The sequence below is a fragment of the Lampetra fluviatilis genome, chromosome 9, assembly GCF_964198595.1.
Source record: "Lampetra fluviatilis chromosome 9, kcLamFluv1.1, whole genome shotgun sequence".
In the NCBI taxonomy this organism is placed as follows: domain Eukaryota; kingdom Metazoa; phylum Chordata; class Hyperoartia; order Petromyzontiformes; family Petromyzontidae; genus Lampetra; species Lampetra fluviatilis.
The window spans coordinates 13400915-13423633 of NC_136283.1; the positions used below are offsets into that span (position 1 = coordinate 13400915).

General features: G+C 54.1%; 1 protein-coding gene across 1 annotated transcript; it reads right to left on the reverse strand.

The window, feature by feature from the left end:
• Positions 1-2661: 2661 nt before the first annotated feature.
• Positions 2662-22044, reverse strand: LOC144934080 (neuropeptide FF receptor 1-like). The gene is made up of 3 exons (XM_078859452.1): positions 21599-22044; positions 4764-4863; positions 2662-3914 (listed from the first exon to the last, which is right to left on the reverse strand). The coding sequence occupies exons 1-3, from the start codon at positions 22002-22004 to the stop codon at positions 2762-2764; spliced, it is 1659 nt and encodes a 552-aa protein (XP_078715578.1). The 5' UTR covers positions 22005-22044; the 3' UTR covers positions 2662-2761.
• Between the last annotated feature and the right edge of the window lie 675 nt (positions 22045-22719).

Below are 22719 nucleotides of genomic sequence, written 5' to 3' on the forward strand. Positions count from 1 at the left end.
GTCTGACTCCGAATCAGTCGAGTGTGGAAGCTACCTGGTCTGTCGCTCTGCACGAAACTTCAGGTCTTCTCGGCCACGGTCATTCCCTCCCTTCTCTACGCTTGCGAAACGTGGACCCCCTTAATGGAGCATCCTCGCCGGTTGGAAAAAGTTTAGGCTGGCATGCCTAAGATCCATCCTGGGTTTAACCAGGCTGGATTGTGTGAGGTGTTCACAAATCCTTGAAAGATCTGGGCAAAGTCCCATCGGTGAGCTCCTCCGGCAGGCAAGGCTGCGTTGGCTGGGTCATGTAGCCCGCATGCCCAGCCACCGCATGCCTAAACAGCTTTTGTTCGGCCGGATCGAGGGGGCTAAACGGACGCGGCACTGGCTAGAGAAGAGATTGAGTGATATGGTACAGGAGGACGTGGAGCTGAGAGGACTTGCCGATGACTGGTACCAGCAGTGTCAAGATCGGCCTCTGTGGAGGAGGCTCGTGAAGGACGCTACTGGGCAGTTGGAGGCAGTCGCCCTCCAACAACAACGGAGGGCGGAGGAGCGATGCTCACAACAATGAGCGGAGCACCAGGTGGGTAAAGCACAGCAAGTTGGTACAGTAGGGGGCACAGGTGGTGCATCAGCCAGTCATCTCGGTCATCTCAGTCAGTCGACCCGTGGCACCTGCTGGGTCTGCCCGTGACCTCCTGCCAGCGGGCGTTCGACACTTCACGTGGCCTCAAGGTGCACTTGGCCTGGCACAAGCGTCGTGGTGACGTCACCGCCACTTAGTGGCGAATGCCGGTTGTTGTTGGTGGGGAGCTGTGGTGTAGCTGTTAGCGCTGCGCTGCGCTACGAACCTGGCGACCCGAGTTCGATTCCCGCTCACGGCCAAAATCAGTGACAATTATCTGAACCAGTCCTGGGCCTCCACTAGGTCGACTCAGCCTCAAATGAGTTCCTGGTTCAGTGTTTAAACATCGCCACTAGAGAGACAAAGGCGACCAGGCGTGGTGCTGGTCACCTATCCCCCCCCCCGTGTGCCGTGCTGGCCTCTATCTCTATAGGTGCTCGCTAACATCACTTGCCTTAACAGTCTGTTACAGGCTATACGGGGATCTTTGTCTTTGTTTGTACACGCGCACGCGTGTGTGGGTGTGTACACGCGCGCGTGAGTGGATGTATGCGGCGGAGAGCAAGTATGATTGTGTGGTTGTTGGTGGTGTGGTTGTTGGTTGTTGGTGTGGTTGTTGGTAGTGTGGTTGTTGGTGGTGTAGTTGTTGGTGGTGTAGTTGTTGGTGGTGTAGTTGTTGGTGGTGTAGTTGTTGGTGGTGTAGTTGTTGGTGGTGTAGCGGTGAGCGAGTATGTTTGTGTAGTTGTTGGTGGTGTGGTTGTTGGTGGTGTGGTTGTTGGTGGTGTGGTTGTTGGTGGTGTAGTTGTTGGTGGTGTGGTTGTTGGTGGTGTATTTGTTGGTGGTGAGCGAGTATGTTTGTGTAGTTGTTGGTGGTGTAGTTGTTGTTGGGGTAGTTGTTGGTGGTGTGGTTGTTGGTGGTGTAGTTGTTGGTGGTGTAGTTGTTGTAGTTGTTGGTGGTGTAGCGGTGAGCGTTCACGGCCAGCATTGGTGGCAAATGAACCGATCCTGGGCCTCCGCTCGGTCGACAATTAACACTCAGCTGGTGCGAAGTGTAATTATCATCCCCGGCTACTACTTAAGATTCTGTTATAGTGTTATTTTTTTAATATGCATTCGACAGCAATTCATTATAATGCAATTTTGTTTTGTATGGAAATAGCTTTTCGTCTTCTTGTGATTTATTCTTTTCATAATGTTTTTTGTTTGTGTCTGTACAGAACTTTTAATTGCATCCTTTGCACGATATAGTGCTATATGAATAAAGACTTCATTGATTGATTGACATGTACGTGCGGTGGACGAAGACGGCCAGGCATGGTGTTGCCCGCGACCGCGGTGACCTTCACGTGCGCTCTGCGAAGAGCGACTTGCCCCCGCGACTGGCAGACGCAGCTTAGTCGGGGGATGTTTGCGTTTGTTTGAAATTGTGACGGAAAGCAATCGACCTGCAAATGAGGCATCATTCGGCCAGTGGCAGGGGGACGGGGTGGGTCGGGAGGGGGGTGGCGGTGGGCCTATCGTGTTTTTGTTGTATCATTGTAACGTTTTGGACATCTGGGAAAAGAAATAATCTGATTACTGATGAGTTGCGTCGTGAGTCGGACGACGCTTTCAGCCCCGGGTCACCTGCAACAACCTCGCCCCCCTCCCCCATAAAAAAAACCCGCCACCACCACTACCACCACAACCAATAAAACCAATACCCGCCATGCGCCACTAAGTGACGGTGATGTTATCACGGTGCCTGTTCCAGGCCATGTGCACTTTGAGGCCAAAGTGAAGTGTCGAATGCTCGCTGCAGGCAGGTCACGGACCAGACCCAGGTGCCATGGGGTTGACTGACTCGAGATGACTGGCAGATGCACCACCACCACCACCGCCAGCCACCATATTCCTGCCAACCCCTTATCAGTGCCCTACCTTATTACAGACCAATTCAGACCTTATTGGTCACCCCGTGCCCTCCTAAATCTGAACGTTCATCCTACAAAGTCCCATCACAAGGGAAGAAACACGAACAACTCGACAATGTGTGTCACTGTTGTCCGCACTGAAACGGCCGTACGCCGTGTGGACCTGTAAACTCAATTTCCCCGTGCAAGACCACGTGGGTAAAACGGTGTGGATTGCCACCACCACCACCGCCACCACCTAGGACTCGCGCGAGTTTGAGTTGGAGCTGGAGGTGCCCGCCACGCCGCCCGGCCTCTCCTCCTCGGAGAGCGCCGGGAGCCCGTTGAGGCAGTGCGGCGATGCCGCCTCGTCCACGCACGTCCACGCCTCGGCCGTGGCTCGCGGCGGCGCCGCTCTCGTGTCAGCCGCGGACACGAGCGTGCACGACTCGCTCACGCGCAGCGGCACCAGGCGGCTCCTGCGGTGCCCGGCGTGCGGCACCGCGCCAGCCGCCGCGGCGGCCACGGCGGCCGCGGTGGCCACGGCGGCGGTGGCGGCCGCGGCGGCCGCGGTGGTGGCGGAGGCGCCGCCGCCGCAGCGGAGGCGCTCCGAGTAGGCGTCGGGGTGCTGGTGGTGGTGGTGGTCCATCTGGGCCGAGCACAGCTGCAGCTTGAAGGCCGCCTGGAAGCCGCGGCGGAAATTCTCGTTGAAGTATCCGTAGATGATGGGGTTGACGCTGCTGTTGAAGAAGGCGAACCAGTGCGCGAAGGGGAAGAGGTAGATGTTGACGAAGCGCACCTGCTCCTCGTCCAGCCGCCCGTAGTCGAGCAGCATCATCAGCGTCCACAGCGGCAGCCACGACAGCATGAAGAGCAGCGCCACGATGATCAGCATCTTGATGACCTTCACCTTCTTCTTGGACACCACGCTGCGGTTCTCTGTCGCACCTCCTCCACCTCCTCCTCCACCTCCTCCACCTCCTCCACATCCCCCTCCTTCCCCTGCCGTCGACGTCGACTGCCCGGCCCCCGAGGTGGCGGCCGGGCAGGGCCGCGCCGCCGAGCGGCTCTCGCCGCGCAGACCCGACGAGGCGCAGAGCTTGACGCCGATGCGCGCGTACACGACGACGATAAGCGTGAGCGGCGCCAGGTAGATGTTGGCGAACAGCACCGTGGTGTAGACGCGGTGCATGGGGCCGTCGGGCCACGCCTCCCAGCAGGCGTAGAGGGGCGCGGTGTCGTTCACGAGCCCCTCGCCGTAGACCATCACGTGCTCGCTGTTCTCGGTCACGGTGAGCATCACCGCCGAGGGGCACATGATGCACACGGCCAGCACCCAGATGAGCGCGATGGTCAGCACCGCCTTGGCGATGTTCAGCTTCGGCTTGAAGGGGTACACGATGCAGCGGAACCTGATGGGGTACGAGAGGGGTGGTGGGATGGCACGTGGTCGTGGTGAGAGAGTCGTAGGGCGAGGGCGGTTGTGATGGTGGGAGTGCGAGAGAAGCGCGGGGTCGATGGTGGATTGTGGTGAGGGCGAGGGACAGAGGGTGAGGGTCATGGGGTGAAGATGATGGGGTCGAGCGAGTGGAGGGAGGGTTACGCGGCGAGTGGTGGCGTGGCGTAATGAGTGTTGATGTGGCCGAGTGTGTGATCACATTAACCACGCGAAGATTAAGAAAAAAACAACCCAAACACATGTCTGTGAATCAAATCCTGGTTTAATTCGCGTGCCCGCTTATTCCTCTTGGAATGCGGCACTTTGATCCGTTGCCATGGCGACTGGCTACGGACGGAGGAGCGGATGACAACGGGGCAGTGACTGAGCGAGAGGGATGTGGAGGAGACGAGTGGAGAGTGCGCAAGAAGAGGGAGGCATCGTGTCTGAAGAGAGCGTGGAGAGGTGAGTGAGTTATTGGTTTTTACATGGAGGTGGGGGGTGTACCATGTATGCGGCGGGGCGGGGGGTTGGTGGAATGTACCATGTATGTGACAGAGCGGGCGGGGGTGGGGGTGGGGGTGGAATCTACCATATATGTAGCGGGGTGGGAGGAGTTGGTGGAATGTACCATGCATGTGAGGGGGTGGGAGTGGAATGTACCATGTATGTGGCAGGGCGGGGGGAGTTGGTGGAATGTACCATGCATGTGGCGGGGTGAGGGGGGTTGGAAGAATATTACATGGGACTAGGCGGGGGGGAGGGTGGGGCGGAATGTACCATGTACGTGCGGGGGTGTAGGGGGGTGAGCGGCGATGGGCACCTGTCGACGGCGATGGCCACCAGCGTGAACACGGATGCAGCGACGGACGTCCCCTGCACCAGGCCGCTCATCTTGCACGTGACGCGCCCGAAGGGCCACCCTGGCACCAGGTGTGGAGAGAGGGGACAGGTCAGGGGTTACCGGCGGTTCAAGTCGCCGATTTTTGATGGAGACAAGGGTTGGTGGCTCGCGTAGAGATTTGTGAAACCCCAAAACCCGCTGGCCTGCAAGGTTGGACAGAATAAGGCAAAGTAGTACAGCAAGCGGGTCATATCAACTAAATCTGTGTGGGGCTTTCAATGTTTATCCCCCCCCCTCGTGTGCGTGGTGGGTTTTTTGTTGTTGTTGTTGTTGTTGCTCCTTCTCTGGGCGCCGTAGTTTCGGCTCAGAAGAAGCAGAACACGACCACGACGCACCTGGCCAGGTGTCGCACGGGTCACGGGCAAAGGCAGAGCCGTCTCCGAGGGTAACTCGGCGAATCGGGGCGACTGCCCCGGGCCCCACAATATGGGGGGGAGGGAAGGGGCCTCGCGCCCCCGGTGTCAGATGCAACACTTCTTCCAGTTTAGTTTGAAGGCGTTCGAGATGGGGGGGGGGGTCCACACGGTGTGATTTGCCCCGGGGCCCCCCTTAGGGACGGCAGACGTCGTGTGGGGCTGGGAGGACATCTGTGAAAAAGAGATTTATAGCTCATCGGATTCCTCCCGTATAAATACAGATTCTGATGAGTCTGAGATGCTGGGTGTCACCCCCCCACCACACCGAAGCCAAACGCTCATCCTTCGAGCAATTCGAGGAATTCACGGCCATACATCTCAACGTGGCAGGACCCTCGTTTATGCATTGCATTATTGTCCCATAGTGTTATCTCGGCTTAGTGATGGACAGTTAACACCCCTCCCACACCCACTCCACCCGCCCCCCCCCTTATCTCCACCCTGGTAGCGAGACTCCCCCCACACACTCCCTCCGGCGTGGCCTCGTTAACCACGACACAACCCCCTGTAACGAGGGGGCGGGGGAGGGGGATCCAGGAAGCGCGCTGAGGTGGCAAATGTTCGGGGTCACCGTCCCAATATCGCGCTGCTGGGCCAGATGATGAAGTGTGGGGCAATGGTGCGGAGTCTGGGAGAGGGGGGGGGTGGGGACGATCTGGGGTTTGGTGGGAGATGGGATGGGGGTGAGTGGGAGATGGGATGGGGGTGAGTGGTGGATGGGATGGGGGTGAGTGGGAGATGGGATGGGGGTGAGTGGTGGATGGGATGGGGGTGAGTGGGAGATGGGATGGGGGTGGGTGGGGTGGGTGGGAGATGGGATGGGGGTGAGTGGGAGATGGGATGGGGGTGAGTGGGAGATGGGATGGGGGTGGGTGGGGTGGGTGGGAGATGTGGACATCTTTGAGGAGACGCTAATGGAGAAGGGAAGGCCACGGGGAAGACGTCGAGAGCAGGGGTCGGCAACCCGCGGCTCTGGAGCCGCGTGGGGTGGCTCTTTAAGGTCTGCGGTGCGGCTCTTGAAATTAGAAAAGAAATGGGTCTTCTTGTTATTTTGGTGGCCGACCCCTGACCATGGGAGTCCTGTTCACTATGGAAGTCCAGTTTACCAAGGGAGTCCAGTTCACCATGGAAGTCCAGTTTACCATGGAAGTCCAGTTTACCATGGAAGTCCAGTTCACCATGGAAGTCCAATTTACCATGGAAGTCCAGTTCAACATGGAAGTCCAATTCACCATGGAAGTCCAGTTCAACAAGGAAATCCAATTTACCATGGAAGTCCAGTTCACCATGGGGCAGCACGCGGCTGTTTCGTGACAGTATTTATTAAGCACCACCGTCTTATATTCACCACAATGCATTGCGGCTCTTAAAAGATTGCGTTTTTTTGTACAGGATTCGAATAAAATGTTTCTTCTTGTTATTTTGGTTTGCCGAACCCCTGGTCAAGAGGGAGAAGTGGCTGGGGAGAAGTTCTGTGGTGTTATGTGTGGTGTGGTGTGATGTGTGGTGTGATGTGTGGTGTGGTGGAGTGCGGTGGTGTAGTTTTTGGTATTCGTGTGTGTCGTCGTGCGTGGAGAGATGTATGGTGTGGTGTGCGGTGTGCGGTTCGGTGTGCGGTGTGGTGTGTGGTGTGCAATGTGTGGTGTGGGGTGTAGTGTAGTGTGCAATGTGTGGTGTGGTGTGCGGTGTGGTTTGCAATGTGTGGCGTGCAGTGTGGTGCGTGGTGTGGTGTGGTGTGCAATGTGTGGCGTGGTGTGCGGTGTGGTGCGTGGTGTGTTGTGAGGCTGTCAGTGAGGGGTGAGTGTTTGTGTGTGAGAGAGTGTGGTGAGGCTTTCAGTGAGGGGTGAGTGTTTATGTGTGAGAGTGTGAGAGAGTGTGGTGAGGGGTGAGTGTTTGTGTGTAAGATTGTGAGAGAGGGTGGTGAGGGGTGAGTGTGTGTGTGAGAGTGTGAGAAAGTGTGGTGAGGGGTGAGTGTTTGTGTGTGAGAGTGTGAGAGAGTGTGGTGAGTGTTGTGGTGAGGGGTGAGTTTGTGTGTGTGAGAGAGTGTGGTGAGTGTTGTGGTGAGGGGTGAGTGTTTGTGTGTGAGTGTGAGAGAGTGTGGTGAGTGTTGTGGTGAGGGGTGAGTGTTTGTGTGTGAGAGTGTGAGAGAGTGTGGTGAGGCTTTCAGTGAGGGGTGAGTGTTTGTGTGTGAGAGTGTGAGAGAGTGTGAGAGAGTGTGGTGAGGGGTGAGTGTTTGTGTGAGAGTGTGAGAGAGTGTGGTGAGGCTCTCAGTGAGGGGTGAGTGTTTGTGTGTAAGAGTGTGAGAGAGTGTGAGAGAGTGTGGTGAGGGGTGAGTGTTTGTGTGAGAGTGTGAGAGAGTGTGGTGAGTGTTGTGGTGAGGGGTGAGTATTTGTGTGTGAGAGTGTGAGAGAGTGTGGTGAGGCTCTCAGTGAGGGGTGAGTGTTTATAAGATTGTGAGAGTGTGAGAGAGTGTGGTGAGTGGTGAGTGTTTGTGTGTGAGATAGTGTGGTGAGGCTCTCAGTGAGGGGTGAGTGTTTGTGCGTGAGAGTGTGAGAGAGTGTGAGAGAGTGTGGTGAGGGGTGAGTGTTTGTGTGTAAGATTGTGAGAGAGGGTGGAGAGCCCAATCAGAGCTGCCGCTTTTCGCGATTTCCTCGGCAAATGCCAGGGCCCACGTGCTTTTTTATTTTAGAAAGGAGCTGTGGAGCGAGAGGGGGGCGGGGCGGGGTGGGGGGTGAGTGTGGGGGGTGAGTGTGGGGGGTGCGAGGGGCGGGGGTGCGGGTGAGATAATCGCGCCAGCAGCGGGAGGCGGCAGGAGGGGGCCCATCCCCCCCTCCACCGCTTCCACCGGGTGGAGGGCTTCTCAGTAGCCCGATCAATGGATGGTCATGTTCTATCTACAGCTGTCGCTAGTCTGCAAGGGGGGGGGGGGGGCAATCTTTGTGGGCTCAGAACGAGACTCAAGCCCCCACCCCTTCCCCCCCGCCCCCAACACCCCACCCCCGCCACACTCCCAAGCCCCTTTTGCTTAATTTGGGTCGCCAATTGGGGTCGGAATGGGCTCCACCGGCATCGTGGCGACATCGTGGTGGCATTGCTGTGATGGCATCGTTGGTGGCGGAATTGTGGTGGCATCGTGGTGATGGTGGCATTGTAGTAATGTCATCGTGGTGGTGGCATCGTGGGGGTGGTGGCATCGTGATGTTGACATGGTGGTGGTAATGGCATCGTGGTGGTGGTGGCATCGTGGTGGTGGTGGCATCGTGGTGGTGGTGGTGGCTGTGTGGTAGTGACATCGTGGTGGTGGTGGTGGTGTTGTCAGGAGGCGATTTAATTTCCATGTGGGAGCTCTTGCATAGCGGCGCCCTAATTATGATAAACGATTAGACTTGTTGAATAAGTAATTTGCGCCCCCCTCGTCTTATGAATGTTTAAAATGATATATTATCTACTTGTGCGTTTTTATATACAGCCCAATCTTCTGGGCGAAAACCTCTACCCCCTCCCACAACCGTGTAGGTGGGGGGGGGAGTTGTGACCATACTTCACCACGCTGCAGTTAAAGCTGTTTGATGAAGGGTTGGGTGGCGAGGAGGACCGGTTGAACACGCACCACGCACCGTGAATCCCTTGCCACTGATGTTAGCCGTGGGCCGGGAATTTTAACTCAGCGCACGCGCGTGCCAGGTTCGTAGCGCAGCGCAGTGCAGTGCGAAACCACTGCGCCACCACTCCCACCCCGTGTGGTAACCACTGCACCACCACTCCCTGTGTAGTAACCACTGCACCACCACTCCCTGTGTAGTAACCACTGCACCACCACTCCTTGTGTAGTAACCACTGCACCACCACTCCCTGTGTGGTAACCACTGCACCACCACTCCCTGTGTGGTAACCACTGCACCACCATTCCCTGTGTAGTAACCACTGCACCACCACTCCCCGTGTAGTAACCACTGCACCACCACTCCCTGTGTAGTAACCACTGCACCACCACTCCCTGTGTAGTAACCACTGCACCACCACTCCCTGTGTAGTAACCACTGCACCACCACTCCCCGTGTAGTAACCACTGCACCACCACTCCCTGTGTAGTAACCACTGCACCACCACTCCCTGTGTAGTAACCACTGCACCACCACTCCCCGTGTAGTAACCACTGCACCACCACTCCCTGTGTAGTAACCACTGCACCACCACTCCCTGTGTGGTAACCACTGCACCACCACTCCCTGTGTGGTAACCACTGCACCACCATTCCCTGTGTAGTAACCACTGCACCACCACTCCCCGTGTAGTAACCACTGCACCACCACTCCCTGTGTAGTAACCACTGCACCACCACTCCCTGTGTGGTAACCACTGCACCACCACTCCCTGTGTAGTAACCACTGCACCACCACTCCCTGTGTGGTAACCACTGCACCACCACTCCCTGTGTGGTAACCACTGCACCACCACTCCCCGTGTAGTAACCACTGCACCACCACTCCCTGTGTAGTAACCACTGCACCACCACTCCCTGTGTAGTAACCACTGCACCACCACTCCCTGTGTGGTAACCACTGCACTACCACTCCCTGTGTGGTAACCACTGCACCACCACTCCCTGTGTAGTAACCACTGCACTACCACTCTCTGTGTAGTAACCACTGCACCACCACTCTCTGTGTAGTAACCACTGCACCACCACTCCCTGTGTAGTAACCACTGCACCACCACTCCCTGTGTAGTAACCACTGCACCACCACTCCCTCCCCGTGTGGTAACCACTGCACCACCACTCCCTGTGTAGTAACTACTGCACCACCACTCCCTGTGTAGTAACCACTGCACCACCACTCCCCGTGTAGTAACCACTGCACCACCACTCCCTGTGTAGTAACCACTGCACCGCCACTCCCTTTGTAGTAACCACAGCACCACCACTCCCTCCCCGTGTAGTAACCACTGCACCACCACTCCCTGTGTAGTAACACTGCACCACCACTCCCCGTGTAGTAACCACTGCACCACCACTCCCTCCCCGTGTGGTAACCACTGCACCACCACTCCCTGTGTAGTAACCACTGCACCACCATTCCCTGTGTAGTAACCACTGCACCACCACTCCCCGTGTAGTAACCACTGCACCACCACTCCCCGTGTGGTAACCACTGCACCACCACTCACCGTGTAGTAACCACTGCACCACCACTCCCCGTGTAGTAACCACTGCACCACCACTCCCCGTGTAGTAACCACTGCACCACCACTCCCTGTGTAGTAACCACTGCACCACCACTCCCCGTATAGTAACCACTGCACCACCACTCCCCGTGTAGTAACCACTGCACCACCACTCCCTGTGTGGTAACCACTGCACCACCACTCCCTGTGTAGTAACCACTGCACCACCACTCCCCGTGTGGTAACCACTGCACCACCACTCCCTGTGTAGTAACCACTGCACCACCACTCCCCGTGTGGTAACCACTGCACCACCACTCCCTGTGTAGTAACCACTGCACCACCACTCCCTGTGTAGTAACCACTACACCACCACTCCCCGTGTAGTAACCACTGCACCACCACTCCCCGTGTAGTAACCACTGCACCACCACTCCCCGTGTGGTAACCACTGCACCACCACTCCCCGTGTAGTAACCACTGCACCACCACTCCCCGTGTAGTAACCACTGCACCACCACTCCCCGTGTAGTAACCACTGCACCACCACTGCACCACCACTCCCTGTGTGGTAACCACTGCACCACCACTCCCTGTGTAGTAACCACTGCACCACCACTCCCCGTGTGGTAACCACTGCACCACCACTCCCTGTGTAGTAACCACTGCACCACCACTCCCTCCCCGTGTAGTAACCACTGCACCACCACTCCCTGTGTAGTAACCACTGCACCACCACTCCCTGTGTAGTAACCACTGCACCACCACTCCCTCCCCGTGTAGGGACTTGCAGGGAGGTGGAAAGGCGTTCACGCATGGCGATATTGAGTGGGATACGTCTCGTAAATGAGGCGCAATCTTTGTGTGCTACACATTGATTTCCTAAACGCTCTTTAATGAATGCGATCGCACTTTACTGGCAAGCGGGCCGACGTGGAGAGATTGCACGGTGCCAGGGGATGGCGCTGGAAGATAACACTACAGAACTACTTCTCGAGTCACCCGCGGCTTTTGATTGACACGTGACAAGAGAACAGGGATATGTAAACAAAATACGTAGAAAAACAATTCCATTTAATTTTTAAAATGAAAATTTTAAAATGCCAGGATCTCAACCGCGGTGACTAAATTTTGTGTTTATCTGATGTGGCCGAATGTAATAACAATGCCATTTATTTAGAATGAAATTTTCAAAATGTCAACACGTGTCAACAACATGTGGCCTTCAAAGTAATAGTATGTAACAGGTGAAATGGTCTTTCACAATACATAGAGAGGACAAAGAGGTAAAGCCTTTCTACGTGCTATGAAGAAGGGCCATTACCCGAAACGTCGCCTTATATATATTTCCTTTTGGCGCCACAGTGTTAATATTTACGAAAGTGTTGCATTTGTTTTGTTAATCAGTAATTTGCCAAGGCGGTGGTTCACAATCAGCACGTAAATGAAATTATAAATTTTAGTGCACAGGCTTTCACTTTGAACCATCATGAGAGGGGTCAGGCAGAGGCCATTTGCTCAACCACAGCGCTAAGGGTTCGGTTGAAGCGTGGGTAACTACAGCGCTGCCTCTACGTCTAAGCCGTGGCAAGGAACGCGGAGAGACACGGAAACCTCCCGGGCGTGAAGCCAGGATCTCAACCTGTTTGTATATCTGATGTGGCCAACGGTAATAACAATGCCATTTATTTATCCAGGAAATCCTCAATGAATCTTGAGCGTGTTTTTTCGGAGCGGGTCCTGCTACATTGGGATGTTCGGCCAATTCCATTCATCAATGTTTGGCATGTGGAAGGAAATTGGCAGAGTCTCCGGAGAAAAATCATAAATAGAGGTTAGGGGTGTGTGGGAGGGGGAATGGGTGACACCCAAAGCGCTCTACAGATAGATTCAATAATCCATTGCTGTACTGGCAACCTCAGGGCCCAAGCCTATACGTACGACACCTGGCATTAAGAGGCAGTCGCCCATCCGAGTACTCACCAGGCTCGAGCCCACTTAGCTTGTGAGATCCGATGAGATTGGGTGAGGGTGCCATGGTTCCGAGATGTTAACTACCTCGCCTGGTGTACAGGAGGAGGTCGTGGGTTCGATCCAGATCCCGACCCTGACGGCTGTATATTTGGCGTTTGCATGGTCTCCCCGTGATGGCGTGAATTTTTTTCCAGGTCCTCCGGGTTTTTTCTCCACATTTAGAGACGTGCATTTAGAATATTTGTCTGCCATGATAATCCACTTCGTTGAGCTATAATTTGTGGCGATCCCGACCCAGACGCCTGCTGCTGTATATTTGGAGTCTGCGTGTTCTCTCTCTCCGCGTGGTCGCGTGGCTGTTTTCTCCGGGTCCTCCGGGTCCCACTCCACATTTAGAGTGAACATCACGCGTTCAGATGATTTGGCTGCTGTGCATTTCCACTTGATAAGCCTCTTGGTTGGGCTATCACTTGTGGCCAGGTCGCTTCTGAAAAAGCGCTTCATAGCTCAGTGGACCTTAACTGGTAAAATAAAATATAAAAAAGTGTTTCTAATCGTTTTATTTAGGATCTCGCGGTGCTGGCGGCGGCTCAGCGTCTCGGACGCGGCCATTACGAGCCCCGTGAGCTACAGGGCCACCTCGGGCTCAGTTTGATTTTTTCCGCTGCTGCTGCTGCTGCCATTAACCTGCGCCACGGACGACCGTGTTCTCTCATTCTCAGCGTGGTCGATGCTCAAAGCGCGGCTTTGATTGTGTAATATTTGACCTTTCCGGCGGGAAAAGCAATTCGGGGGGCCCCGAGATGGGCTGTGCAGAGGTCAGGGAGTCATTCCCGGAGAAATGAGCGTCATTAGTACTGGAGGGGGGGGGGGGCTGCGCAGACCGGGCTCCCTCCTCCCACAACAAAAATTAACAAACAATTCAACAGCCGTGGTGGGCTGGCGGCAGCAGGGAAACGCGACGGATGTGAGGGTCATGGGGTTTGCGCCGTGCCGTGCCACGTGACCTCTCCCGCCCCACCCCCCGCGCCCGCCCCCGCCCCCCCGCTCTCGAATAAAATGAAATGTTTGTAACCTTGGGAGGTCCCACGACGTTTGGCATCGCGCCGCGGCGCCTGGTCGCGGACCGCCGACGGGAGAAGGAGGAAGAAGAGAAGCGGCCCGCGAGGGTTTGAGATTGCGGGAGATTTGGAGGAGCGCACAGTGGACGGAGGGCGGCGAGAGTTCGCGACGAGTGGAAAACTGCGGGGGGGGGGGGGCTTTTGCTGCCGGCAGTGGGATGTGTGAACGGCGAAGGAAAAACGATTACTACCATTGTTTATTTTACCAGGTAAGGGCCCACTGAGCTATGTATAACTATTTTCCAGAAGCGACCTGGCTGTAACAAATGATAGCTCAACGACGTTGGCTTATCGCGTGGAAATTCATAGCAGCCAAAAGACTCTAAACGCGTGATGTTGATTCTAAATGTAGAGGCAAACTCCAGTGGACACGGAGAAAAGTCCACGCGACCACGAGGGAAACGCGCAAACTACAAATTTTACAGCAGGGATCGAACCCACGACCTCCTGCATACCAGGCGAGATGGTTAACATCTCCTAGCCACCGCGGCGCAGAGCTATGGAGCAGGCGGTTCAAGTTTCGTGTTTATTTTGTTGGTTAACCAAGTGGGGAGTCCCAAGAGAATTGGATGAAGCCTCATTTGCGAGAGTGGCCTTGGCGTGAGTCTGCCACGAGGTGGCGATGATTGCTGCTGCTGCTGCGTGGACCCCCATTGAGGAATTCGCTGTGTAATCTTTGAATGCTGGCACAATCGGAGCATGACTTACTGTTACGCAATGGTCTACTCTTGAGAATGACGTCACGGAGTCTTTAACGTCGCCCGCGAAGCACGCGGCGTGTAGAAGTGTCACGGTTATAACACACCGCAATAATAACCAGGGGTTGGTGAATCACGTAGGAGGATTTGTGAAATTTCCAAATCCACCGGGCCATGCTGTGGCTCGGAGACAATGGCACAGCGAGCGGGGAAGAGGGTGGGGGGGTCATGAACCCATCTGTGCAGATTTCGGAACGTTATAATCCCCTGCTACTTGTGTGTGGTGGGGTTTCCATTGGGTACTCAGATTTCTCTCGAAGATGCAAAAACGCGGAGTCAAATGTAATTGGCCAAACGGCCCAACGCGGCAGGGAAATTCTTCTTAGAAAGATCCTCGAGAATCGATGGACGGCTTTCCTGGATAAAGAGAGGACATTGATTATGTGCAGGAGTAAGCCGGTCGTTGTCACTCACAGTGTGCGCGCGCGCGCGTGTCCTGCGCGTGCGCGTTGAGAGATTTCTCGCCGGGCGACGGAGAGTGGCGGAGAGGGCTTTTCCACGCTCCAGAAAAACACCGGACAGTGTTCGTCTGTGTCGTTGATTCCGAGCCAGCGTTGGAGATTCCACATTCGTACGACGGGGGAAAGTCTCTCCTGAGCAGCTAGGCAATTCTGGCGAATCGCCTGACGAAGCGGGGTTTGATCGCCGTGGAGCAACGTCGCAGCACTCGAATTGTAAACGTTGCGGGGTTATTCTCGCAACACGCCGCTGTGCTGAACTAGGAACTAATTGGAACGTTTTTTGTTGACGTGACAAGCCTGACTAATTAGCTGTGTCGGGTGATGGCAGATTTAACGACGTGTTTATGTTTTGACTTAAAACTTTCGTGATTGCAGGAAATCTTATTCGATGGTTCTTTTGGTAAAGTCACGTAGATTGAAAAATGAAGTGAATAAAAATAACACGACGTTTCGATTGCAACACAAGCGGTCGTCATCAGTAACGACGACCACTTGTGTTTGCGATCGAAACGTCATGATATTTTTAATCACTTTATTTTTATTTTTTATTAAAACATTTTTCCATCTACGTGATTTTACCGAACGAACCATAGAATATGACATCTTTATATTTTTACGCGATCTAACAAAAAAACCCCAAAACCCCTTTATTTTAGACGATCGGTCCAATATATATTCTACCTTTTGTTTCAGTCGTCAATTAATATTTTACTTATGATATTTAATTTAAAAATGAAATCATATAAGGTACCCGGTTTAATCTATTCTAACCCTAATATCTAAATGCCACCCCTAGAAAAACCCTTATATCTGCACACATTATTTTTGTTATATTCCGGTAATCTAAATCACTTTGTATTACTGGCATTTAGAGAGGGAAGCGAATGCGTTTTATCACCAGGGATGGGGAGGTGGGGGGCTGGGCTGGGCTGGGTGGTCCGTGGAAACGTTTTGCATCGGCTGAGTGGTCTGCTGGCTACACAGGTTTGATCAACTCTGGCACAGAGCGGTGGTTCTGAATCTCTTCAATCGTAAAACAAAATTACAATGTACACTATGAGATCTCTTTTACCAGTGGCAAAATATAATGGAAGGTTTTTACCCTTTTAACTGGTACAAAACTGACACCTTTATTCAAGGCACACCAATGGGGACTAGGCTCTAAAGAAAGCCGTCTCGGGTGTGGGCCAATCAACTTCAATGACAGTGCATATTGTTATCCTTATCAGAGTTGCTTCTTTTTGTTTGCTTTATTGACTACTTGTGTTGTGGTCATTGCAAACATGATGCCTTGAATAAAGGTGTCAGTTTTGTACCAGTTAAAAGGGTAAAAACCTTCCATTAAAATTACAATGTTAATAAACACACACAGGGTATGATGAAAGAAAGTAAGCTGTACTGACGTGCCCCTGCCTTATATGTGTTTTATTATTATTATTATTTACCTTCTAAAAAAAACCTGGCATGTCTCGTTCCCCGAGAAGGGGCATCTCACACCCCCAGGGGGTGCGAGCAGCCCAGGTTAAGAAGCACTGGCATAGAGGGATGCTGCTGCTGCTGATGATGATGCTGATACATTCACTTGGCACATTTGCACATACTGATGATGGTGGTGATGTATCCCGATTATGCTGATGCTGATGATTGAAGTTTCCCCTCTTTCATGATGTATGTATGTTGAACTTCTTTCGCACCGTACGTAGCCAAACCGTGCTAATCGTTATGATGATCATTGAGGCTGCTCGATTTGATGATGATGATGACATTGATGTATCACGATGATGATGATGATGACATTGATGTATCACGATGGTGATGATGACGTTGGTGTATCACGATGATGATGATGACATTGATGTATCACGATGATGATGATGACGTTGGTGTATCACGATGATGATGATGATGACAATGATGACATTGATGTATCACGATGATGATGATGACATTGATGTATCACGATGATGATGATGACATTGATGTATCATGATGATGATGACAATGATGACATGGATGTATCACGATGATGATGATGACATTGATGTATCACGATGATGATGACAATGATGACATTGCTGTATCACGATGGTGATGATGACGTTGGTGTATTACGATGATGATGATGATGACGTTGGTGTATCACGATGATGAAATGATGATGACATTGATGTATCACGATGATGATGACGATTGAGATGGCCAAATTGCGTGCTGACATTGACTAAAAATCCCCACGTGACGATGATGATGATGATCGAGGCAGTTGTGAACGCAGATGGTGATAATTGAGGCCGTGTAAGGTCGTGATGACGATAATGATGATGATGATGCTGACAAAGACGATGGCAGACCCAGCATTGTCGCGATTATAATGTTGGTTTGTTGGGTTATTTCGACTGCAGGCCTATGGACCTGGCACCGACCCTTTCTACAGCCCGAGCCATATTCCGACATCACTGACCCTGACTCCGATTCCTGACAAATACTGGGACCTCAACGGAGGCCAACCCCTCAATGGGAAGGGAGGGGCAAGGGAGGGAGGAAATATTTTGCATTGTCCCAGCGCTCGCCTCGCTAATCACAGCCGCTAATGAGTCAGCTGGCAACATCACTCAATCAATCAAGAGACGCGGAGGGTTGAGTGTTCGAGGTGTTGCTCGTTTCTCATTGTGTGTATGTGTAGGGGAGCGGTGGTGGAGCGGTCAGCGCTACGCTGCGCTACGAACCCAGAGACCCGGGTTCGATTCCCGCTCACGGCCAACACCAGTGACGATTATCTGAACCCGGTCCTGCGCCTGCCCCTAGGTCGACTCAGCCTCAAATGAGTACCTGGTGCAGTGTGTGTTAACATCGCCGTTGGGGAGACAAAGGCGGCCAGGCGTGGTGCTGGCCACCCACCCCCTCGTGTACCGTCCCGGTCTTCATAGATGCTATTCGCTAACAGCACTTGCCCCAACAGTGTGTTAAGGCTACACGGGGGATCTGTGTCATTGGTGGTGAGTGGGTAATGACGGGCAGAGGAAGGAGAAAGTGAATGAAGAAAGTGCCCGAGCGCGAATCGATTTGCATGCTGACGAGCGCGCGCGATCTACTGGGGTTGGAGGCAAGGGTTGGTGGATCACGTAGAGATTTGCGAAACCAAAATCTGCAGCGTGGCTCTCCTCTAAGCAGTTCAGTTTCCCGACACGAAGCAAATCACTCACGAACGAAGCGGCCAAACATTGCGGTGCAGGACCCTCCTGAGCAGGAGTCTTTCTGTAGACATCATTAAACATCGGGGACCTATTTCCCGACGTCGGACTCACGTATGATGTTTACAATGAGCTAAATAACGACCACGGCGTTGATGACGACAATGTCATCTTCGTGTATTTATTCAGGGAAGCCTCGCCGAGTCTCAATACCTTATTTTCTTATCTCAAGAGGGTCCTGCGGCGATGTGATGTTTGGTAAGAGGCCCTTTGTAATGTGTTTGCTTCACCACGTGGGAAGGCAGCCGGGAGAGCACGGAGGACCCCTCCCCCCCTCCCCCCACCACCCCCACACAGAGCGGGTCAACAACAACAACAACAACTCACTTGCTGCGCAAGACCCCCTCTCATCTCGCCGCAATCCCGCAAAGGGGGCGATTCCAATTAACCAATCAAAGAATCGATAGGGCAAATCAATGAGCAATTCTAAATCTGTATAACCAAAGTGAGGAGAAGGCAATCAAGACGGACGAGTTTGTTATTTATTTTATTATTTTGTTGTTGTTGTTGTTGGTGTCCCGAGAGAGACCGGGGGGAGTCGGGGCAATTGAACCCCGAGGCGTCAAATTAACCCCGACGCAGACGGACGGCGCCGCTCCGCGAGAGATGGAGCGACCCCCCCCCCCCTGAACGGAGGTCGGAACTTCGTCGCACACTGTGGGATCCGTGGTGTGGTGGGGGGAGGGGAGGAGGCGGGAGATGTCTCCGTCCAGCAGTGGATTGAACTTGGCCGCTGTTGATGTTACGTTTATGGACTCCGACACGAGGAGCCGAACGCTCCCGCAGGCAAATCGTCGCGAATGTCAGCTGCTGGGAATTCCATGCTCCCACGGTGGTGGCGGAGCGAGGCGGGGTGCATCCATCCAGGTGAAGGTAACTGTTGACATTCTACAAAGTGGTTCTCGTTTCTTTTATCGACTCCCCCCCCGACCCCTCCGAAGGGCTGATGGGCTGAGTTGAAAGACCTTTCTGGAACGACTGTGAACTCAATGTCACCCAGACAAATTTACTATCCACTGCTGGACGAAGGCTTGCCGCCACGACCATCATCGTCTTCCCTGACGGTGTCACGGCGTGACCATCCATCTCGCCACTCCACGCTGCACGGCGGTCGTCACGCCTGTGGCTGCCCGTTCCGCCGCTCGCCACAATATCATCCATCAGCTGTCATCCACTCTGGCAGCGATGAGTACTGCCCAAGCCCTCCGATTCTGCTCATGATGAAACGATGGCGATGATACCACGATGATGATATCACGATGATGATGATGGCTTGCGTTTGTACCCTAATCCGCATGCTCCGTCTAATGGGAACATTACAAAAAATATATAATAGTTGGAAGCTTATTGCTTTTTTAATGGCTTTGAGGGGGGTGGTACATTAGGGCAAACATATTTGTGGCGTGGGGGGCGGGGATAATAGTGGGGTCTTCTTGGGTTCAAATATTCGCTTCCCTGCCACTGCTCAGTGGCGATAGCGGGGGGTCGTAGGAGCGACGCTCACCACAACGAGCAGAGCGCCGGGCGGCTGTGAGCACGGCAAGGTAGCACCTCCCATTAGCACGGTTGGCTGCGTACGGTGCGAACGAAGTTCAACGTGCATGCACATACATACTGGGGAGCACAGGTGGTGCGCCTGCCAGGCATCTGGGTCAGTCAAAACTTAACAACCTTTGGTCTTCCTGCACCTAGCCTGGCACAGCAGTCAACCCGCAGCAACCTGCATCTCTGTCTCATCGAGTTTCACGTGGCTCCCGCACGTGCACCTAGCCTGGCACACAAAGCGCCGCGATGACGTCACCGCCACTAGTTGCCGAATGGTGGCTTGCTGCTGCTGCTTTATTTTTAATCGTGGGCTTTCGTGTGGAGCGGTGGCGCAGCGGTTAGCGCGCTCCGCCACGAACCCCGGTGGCCCGCGTTCGATACCCGGCCGCTGCTAACGTCAGTCGAGCATGAACATCTGAACCTGTCCCGTGCCTCCTCTGGGTCGACTCGACCTATAAACGAGCACCCAGTATAGTGACGCTTTAAAGCCGCGCGTTAACCCACTGTTGGGATGAGAGAACTCTTCCCTCCCCGTGTCGGTCACGGTAGAGATGGGTTGGTGGGGGGCGGGGGGTAGGGGATGCTTAGCTATTTAACCATACTTCTCCACACTGCTGAAAGGCGGCGGTGTGTGGGGGGGGGGTCCCATCACCAGCGTGGTGCCGTGTGTGCGCGTGGAAGCGCGTGAGTGCACGTGGGGGGGGGGGCTGTGCGAGCGAGTTCACGCGCCGGCGTGACGGGGAGACGGACGCGGCCGCGCGTGGTGCTGAAAGGGACAGCGCCGTCGTCGTGGTCTTTCGCGAAGATGTAAAGGCGCAAACCCACAATAGCTTTGCTCGCGCGCCTGCTGGAGGATGGGCCTCGACTCGACAGATCGATCTCCTAGAGGGTATTTTTGGCCTACTCTTTCACCCTCGCACAGATGTCTTGGAAGAGGTGGGGCTACCCACACGTCACCCCAACGCGCGAACTTTTCAAACTCATGATGCGTTGCTGTGGAGCGTTATTGGTCAAAGCACACATCAGTAAATATCACAAATTAAGAAATATAGGTGAGTTCATCGGTGCATTGCTGTTATTATCCAGCAGAATTTGCCCCTAAGCAAACTCTGCAGTGTGTAAAGTTCTCCCTGTTCGGCGTGGGTTTCCTCCGTGTTCTCGGATTTCTCCCCATAGCTACGAAAACATATAAAAACCCATACACATGCTGGAAACATTACACCGCACATTTACCGAATTTGTATCGTACGCAGCAACAACATCGTGCCATCCCTCCCCCCCCTACTACGGAGACATGGGCAAGACCCTCCTGCAAATTAGTCTTGGGACTCGGCGATGCTTTGGCTTTCCTGGGTAAACAGAAAAACGGACGGAGTAACAACGGACCGTTTTTTTCTTCTCAGTCGACACCTGGTCCAGTGTTTTCTTGGCGTTGAAAGCCAATTGGTTGATGGACTAAAAACAAGTACAGCAGAATCATAATGTGTATTTATACCGGAGAAATCCGATGAGCTATTAAGCTCTTTTTCCAGATGTCCAGTAGGGGCGGGTCAGAACGTTACAACAACAAACAGTACAACACACACGGTCGGAGTACAGTATAGGAAAATCAAATAACTTTAACAAAATCTACAAATAAAACTAGACTATATATCATTTTTTTTTATCCTACCACGTAAATCCCACTGAGGCATTCGCTCATTATTCAGAAGCGAGTTGGCCACAAATGCTAGCTCAACAAAGTGGTCTATTGTGTGGGAATTTATAGCAATATTTACCATACATTCGTTTAGGCGTGGAGACTGCTTATACAGCATTTTGACTGCTCCATACCATCGCTTTCACCCACACTGGAGCTATGCAAATTTTAAATCAAGATTGACAACTGATTTATATATATATATAAAAATAAATATTATTTTTGTGTTTAGTTTATTCCCCACCCCCCCCTCACCATCCCCGGCATCTCCTAGTCAGCACGATTGGCCACGTACGGTGCGAAAGAAGTTCAGCATACACCCATACACGTACAACAATTGATGCAGACAAAAAGGTTACCCACCGGTGATGAGATTGTCCACCAGCGTGGTGGGCATACAGAAGAGGCCGACGAGGAGGTCGCTGATGGCCAGGTTGAGGATGAACGTGTTGGTCACGGTCCGCATGCGTCGGCTCTGCAGCACGATGAAGCACACGAGGCCGTTGCCGATCATGCAGAGCAGGAAGATGAAGAGGTAGGCCATGATGAACGTGGCCGCCACGGGAGGGGAGTGCTGGTAGAAGGGCAGGTAGCTCAGGTTGCTGGGAGAAAAATGAAGAGGGGCATCTGCCTCGTGCAGGACGGAGGCTGGCGGTGACGAGGAGGATGAAGACGCAGATGAGGAGGAGAAGTCACTCGAGCCGAGCACCTCGGACCACGCGGCGTCGGAACGCATGGGTTCCCACCCCGACCCGGGCTCTCCCTCCATTGCGCGCGCGTAACCCCGCACTAGACTCTCCCTCGCCTCTCTGCCCGCGTCGGAGCTTTAAACCCCCCCCCCCCCCGCTCACCCCCTTGCTGTGCGAGATGCTGATGCCGCCCCGGTCGCCAGCCGCCTTCCCGGCCCCTCTGCTCTTCACAGTCGCTTCACGATGCGTTCCTCGCCCGTCGCTCTCCTCTCCTCCTCCTTCTCCCCCTCCCCCTCCTCCTCCTCGTTCCCCTCCTCCTCCTCCTCGCCCTCCGCTGGTGGTCGCGTTCCTCGGCTACTCACCACCGCGCCTGGGGTCTGACGCACCTCCGATTAGCGCGGTTGGCTACGCACGGTGCGAAAGAAGTTCAACTTACGCACACACACGCACGCATGTACACGCACGCACGCGCACGCACACCGCCTGCCACCGGGCGGCTCTGCGCGCTTCTCAACTCGCGCGCTTCTCGAGAGCCTCACTCTTGTTCTGCCTCCCTATTCTCTGTGGCTCCTCCTCAACCGAGATCTTCCCCGATCTTCTCACTCGTCTCTCAGCTGGCGCGCGCGTCCTCACCGCCCAACTCCGCCACCCTCCACTTCACGCGCTCGCTCCAACCCCCTTCACCTCTCTCCGCCGCCCCCCCCCCCCCCGCGTGTTCCTCGTGAAAACTTTCACCGCTTCCACTGCGCGCGCGCCTCTTTCCTCGTCTCGCGAGCGCCGCCGCTCAGCCGCGCG